Consider the following 6,000-nt stretch of genomic DNA (forward strand, 5'->3'; position numbering starts at 1 on the left):
TTTTTTACCTTATACCACTTTACTGAATCCAAATCAAAACTGTTCGGGAAGTTCAGATGACACATAAGAGTGTCATCTTTTCCAACATATAAAATCTGTTTGTACTCATCTGGCACGTTCGGTTGACTGTTTCTGGAAGTACCACACCAATGTTTTTTAAATACAGTGAGGTTGACTTGCATTCTGGGACAGATGTTTGTATCACTGTAAGAAAACAACAGATTGAAACCTCATAAACTCAAACAGTCACAAAACCAAATAATTCTGTTTATCTCCAAATATTTCCAAATCCTCTTCCAAGCACTCTGCAAAACCTCTGCCTCAAACAAGACAGCATACATCTCACAAGTCATTCATTATGAAAGGGAAAAAAAAAGTATTCGGATGGTGGAAACATGGGAGGACATCTTAACCAAATAATCAAAATGAACATCACCAAGCAGGGACACGCTGATGCTAGGTGTCTCTGAGTGTGCTGTCTGAAGAGAATGCAAACCACTTCCATAGCATTCCAGCCAAGAAGGCTCAGCCTGAACCGGCTCATGAAGAAATATCTGGCAAACCCAAATTAAGAGATACAATATAAAATAATTGCCTGTACTTCTTAAAAATGTCAATGTCACACACACAAAACAGGCTGAAGATCTGTTCCAGATGCAAAGAGATTAAAAGTACATGACAACCAAATGCAATGCAATGATCTTGGATTGAATCTTTCACAGGAAAAGGAAGAAAAACATTTATAAAAGTCATCATTGAGAAGATTGATAAAATTAGAATACAGATCGGTTAGTAGATAAAAGTATTGTGTGATGGTTAAATTCCCTGAACGTGATAACTATTCTGTGATGATGTAAGAGAATATTCTTGTTGAGAGGAAAGACACGTTGAAATATTAAGGGGTAAAGGGACCTGTTGCATACAACTGAGATGATTTGGAAAAAAATGGTTTAGAAAAAATACTGTGTGTAACATACACAGGGGATGATGGGGAAAATGTGGCAAAGTGTTAAATAATAGAAATCTCGATAAAGGGTAGACAGGAGCTCTTTATACAATTCTTGCAAATATGATATGAATTTGAATTATTTCAAAGTAAAAATATATAGTTTACTAAACACGTATCATATCTGTATATTAAAGATTTGTGAGAATTCATGTTTACTTTCTTCCATGACCGACAGTATTGATGTCTACGTTCTAGGAAAGATTATTTTGCCCCATTTCACAGCTCCCATATTTAAATATTTTAAATCAAGCCTGTGATCCAGCAATCCCACCCCTGGGCATATATCAGAGAAAACCATAATTCGAAAAGATACGTGCACCCCAATGTTCATTGCAGCACTATTTACAAAAGCCAAGACATGAAAGCAACCTAAATGTCCATCAACAGAGGAATAGATAAAGAAGATGTGGTATATATATATATACACACACACACACACACACACACACACACAATGGAATATTACTCAACCATAAAAAAGAATGAAATAATGTCATTTGCAGCAACATGGATGGACCTAGAGATTGTCATACTGAGTGAAGTAAGTCAGACAGAGAAAGACAAATATCATATGATATCGCTTATATGTGGAATCTTAATAAAATGGTACAAGTGAACTTATTTACAAAACAGAAATAGAGTTACAGATGTAGAAAACAATCTTATGGTTACCAGGGGAAAGGGGGGGAGAGGGATAAATTGGGAGATTGGGATTGACATATACACACTACTATATATAAAATAGATAACTAATAAAGACCTACTGTAGAGCACAGGGAACTCTCTACTCAATACTATGTAATGACCTATATGGGAAAAGAGTCTAAAAAAGAGTGGATATATGCATAACTGATTTACTTTGCTGTACAGCAGAAAGTAACACAACATTGTAAATCAATTATACCCCAATAAAAATAAATAAAAATGAAGTCCCAGTTAGAATAAAAAATAAATAAATCCAGCCTGGACGTCCAGACAGATTTGTGTGGCATACGATCTCCAACTCTGGTTGATGAATAACCTGAAGTAAAGAGGAGAGCAGACCCCCTCAAGATGTCAGCAGCTGGTCTGAAGAGTGAGTGAAATTTGGGGGAAGGGGCTACTGGCACTTCCACCTGTGCCACTGAGTAACCATGTACTTTGAGTCAATCACACGGAAATGAGGAATCTGGCAGGAATCAGAGAAGGACGTGGCCATCCCTGAAACACAGAAAGAGGCTGGCAAATACCAAGGAACCACAAGAGAGGGAGGATGCAGCTACATTCCTGGAGTACCTACTTCACACATGATCTGGGGTCATTTTTACTTCTACCCTGTCTGGCTGGCATTACTTCCACTTTACAGATAAGAAAGCCAAGGCTCGTGGAGGTCAAATAACTCATGAAGGTCATGCACATTAGCAAAGGAGGATAACAAAATTGGGGCCCTCAGCCAAAATTTGGTCCACGGATGTGTTTTAATTAGGACACATGCACAAAGCTTATTGGAAAGTTAACCACACACACACACACACACACACACATTCTAATTTCCAGGTTACCTTGAAAATTTGGAAGATGGACTTGAACTGCATAGACCACCACCTTTGGTGTGACATATGCTTTCTGGTTCACCACAGTGCCAACCTGGCTCAATTATCTCCCACCAGACCTGTGTCACTTACTTACATTCCTAGCATAAGGCTTAGCATGGGGTCTAGAACATACTTGATGCTTGGTCACTGTTAAATTCCTATAGCAGAACCCTTACAAAAAGTGCTTGAAGGAGGCTTATACCTCTCTGATGTACCACCTGTCACAAAAACTTTTAGCATTCCAAGAAAGAAGGCAGCAATCATATTGGGATTAAACAGGCTTTGTAAGCTGGTCTGGCCTTGGACATCATTTCGATAGGAAAAGATGCAGTTCACGGTCCAACAACTGATTTACAAATCTGTTCTGCTTAAAAGTCTGTTCATTGAAACCATCGCATAACAATTACAAAACTATATTCTTCTCATTGTTTTCTACATTGATTAAGAGTGTATCAAGAGTTTTTCTACAGGAATTATATATTATATAAATATTATACATATATTATATACATATGAATGAGAGAGAGAGAGAGTTCTCATGAATGAGGAACTTACTTTGTATCACAGTGGTAGATCCCAGAGTCCTCCCCTTTCACAGGGAGAAACAAAATCCAGTTTTGGTCCTGGTGGATCCTAGACTGTATGTTTTTGGATACTGGGATTTTCCTAGGATATTTATACCATGTTGCATCTACCCTCCCAGATGTTGGCAGAGGGTATATGCAGTTAAAAGCCGTAGGCTGGCCTACTGACACAGTCTCCTGCACACTCACATCCTCGCAAGCATCTAGGGAAAGAAAGGAAAAAAATAATCACAACCGAGAGCGCTCATGTCGGTTATTATTAGTTTCCACAAATACCTCAATTTTCTTGCTGATTTGAAATTGTATGTGAGAGTTTTCTCAGTATGGGAGTTTCCTAAAAACAGTCTGCTGATGTGAAAGCATAACCCGAAGTCCTTCACATCTGTCCATAAGAGTGAATGTACTCAGTCCTCCCCCTCAACAAGTGATCTCCCCATTTGGAACGATTCCCCTCTTTCCCTTCTATTCTAAGACCCTTAATTCCTTCATCTTCCTCCTTCAGAGTAAACGTTCCTATTCTGAGCCCCACTTGACCTGTTTTCCTTCTGCCCTGCTACCGGGTTAATTCAATCCGTCCCCAATAAAAGGTGTAAGGATCTCCTCCCCAAAAGGATTGTTAAACAATCTGCTCGCTTTAAAGTTCGTTTCTAACAAAATGCTTCGTGTTTCTTGGAATTAATTTGTTCCGTTGCTGGTTTCTTTGCTATTACCTTGGGTCTAACATGTCCCTTTGTCATATAAAATAGAAGGTATTATAGATCTATTTGAGCTTTTTTAAAAATTTTATTTATTTATTTTTGGCTGTGTTGGGTCTTCGTTTCTGTGCGAGGGCTTTCTCTAGTTGCGGCGAGTGGGGGCCACTCTTCATCGCGGTACGCGGGCCTCTCACTATCGCGGCCTCTCTTGTTGAGGAGCACAGGCTCCAGACGCGCAGGCTCAGTAGTTGTGGCTCACGGGCCCAGTTGCTCCGCGGCGTGTGGGATCTTCCCGGACCAGGGCTCGAACCCGTTTACCCCGGCATTGGCACGCAGATTCCCAACCACTGCGCCACCAGGGAAACCCCTATTTGAACATTTTAACTCGAGCCTTGACTTGCAAATTTGCCCAACTCCTCTCAGACCCCTGCAGCTGAAACTTGCCGTTTCCGCCTCCCCCGGGATTCTGCCTGGACCCCTGGGGCGAGTGTCACCGGCCAGGCTCCGGTCTCACGCGATCCCCCAGGAGGTCTGCACAGGGGATCGCCCAGAGCGGCAGGGTGGCAGGGAGGGAGGGGGCCCACTGAGACCCGAACCAACCGAACATACCTGCTCTGATAAATCGTGGAAGAGCGCTGGACACGACGCAGAGCAGCAACAACAGCATTCCCCTACCGGCTGCGAGGAAGCAAGAGGGGGGGATGGAAAGGGGCGCAGCGGGCGGAGCGCGCCCTCTGCCGGCACAAGGCCGGGGTTCTGCGACCTCTGAATCTCAGAGACCCCAGCTAGGCTTCTGACCTTCCCTTCTCCATGGGGAGACCTCCAACTTTGGCCCCGGATGTATCCGGACGCGCCCCCAAAGACTGCTCCCTCCCTTGCCCCGCCCTTGCTCCGAGCGCCCACCTCCAGAATCCGGGGGGAGAGGCATCAGTGGGAGGGGTCGGGAGGGGTCGGGAGGCGCAGTGCGGGCATCGGGGCGGGTCCCCTCTTCCAGGCTGCCCGGTCGCCTCCTTTGGGGGCGCAGGGACGTCCCATTCTGCCACGCAGCTCGCCGCCCGACCCGCCCGCCTCAGCCCGCGGCCCCCGCTCCCCGTGGTGGCGTCCGGGTGCCCACCGTGCGTCGCGCGTAGCCTTCCCTGCGCGTCCTCAGCCTCAGGATCCTCCTGGGCCCGGCCGTCTAAACGGAAACCTGCTCACTCGGGAGAAGGCAGCTTAGGCCTATATGGCAAAGGCCGGCAGGAAAAGAGGGAGGAAGACGGGCCGGCAGTGGACGCGGCCTCCACACCTTCGCCCACAGACGGAGTTCGCTCCCCCAAGGTCGCCCAGCCGGTCAGGGGCCGCCCGGGAGTCCCGATCGCCGCCCCCCGCCCCAGTCGCGCACATTTTTGCCATCTCCTCGCCCCGCCCGCGCCCTGCTCAGCTGCAGACTCCGCGAGCCGGCTGTGTACCTGCAGGACTGGATCGGAGCGCGCAGGAGCTCCTAGAAAGTGGAGACTGACAGCCCAGGACTGAGCTCTGTCGTGGCATTTCCATACCAGGCTAGTTCCTCACTACGGTGGGCGGGGCAGCCCTACCTTCCCAGTGGTAGCTTAGGAAGGAGCGTGCCATCGCACTAGGAAGTGGGTTTGAAGGCTTTTAGCCGGATTTTCTGGCAGCTAAGAAGTCCTACATCCCCATTAATTGTCTGCTGAAATCTATTCCAAATTGTCCCACCAAATGAACTACTCCTTCCTTTCCGAACTCCATTCGGGGAGTTATTACATGCCCTGCATTGGCCTATATAGAATGCCCCCAAAGTAGACGCCGACCCAGATGGCTTTTTTTTTTTTTTCAATACCTGTATTTATTTTATTTTATTTTTCACACACACACACACACACACACTGTATTTTATTTTTACAAGAGATAAATAGACTGACACCAAGCATTGTACATGGATGACCACAACAAAAGCAACAATGATTGCAATTACCAAACATGAAACACACTCCTACTATGTCATAATATTGACATTCAGTCCAGTAATCCTCCACTGTAACAGCTCCTTTACTTTGCAGTGAAAATTGATTTGTATATTCTTTGCCTCTGAGTCCTAGTGGGATTTTTTTTTTTAATTCAGACAGAAAGTCACAAAAATT

The 6,000-nt window shown here is 45.1% G+C and overlaps 1 protein-coding gene across 2 annotated transcripts in view; it reads right to left on the reverse strand.

The window, feature by feature from the left end:
• The window catches only part of IL1RL2 (interleukin 1 receptor like 2), a 52,264-nt gene extending 46,867 nt beyond the window's left edge, over positions 1 to 5,397 (reverse strand). The window contains exons 1-4 of one of the 2 annotated variants that reach the window (XM_059942855.1): positions 5,311 to 5,397; positions 4,472 to 4,540; positions 3,139 to 3,370; positions 9 to 204 (exon numbers count right to left, since the gene is read on the reverse strand). In XM_059942855.1, the coding sequence (XP_059798838.1) occupies positions 9 to 204; positions 3,139 to 3,370; positions 4,472 to 4,540; positions 5,311 to 5,395 (582 nt within the window). In that variant the 5' untranslated portion in view covers positions 5,396 to 5,397. Of the gene's footprint in view, positions 1 to 8; positions 205 to 3,138; positions 3,371 to 4,471; positions 4,541 to 4,976; positions 5,086 to 5,310 lie in introns of those variants that run through there. The other variant, XM_059942856.1, reaches the window with a different exon arrangement.
• Positions 5,398 to 6,000: the final 603 nt, after the last annotated feature.

Source organism: Balaenoptera ricei, chromosome 13 (genome assembly GCF_028023285.1).
Source record: "Balaenoptera ricei isolate mBalRic1 chromosome 13, mBalRic1.hap2, whole genome shotgun sequence".
NCBI classification, from domain to species: Eukaryota; Metazoa; Chordata; class Mammalia; order Artiodactyla; family Balaenopteridae; genus Balaenoptera; species Balaenoptera ricei.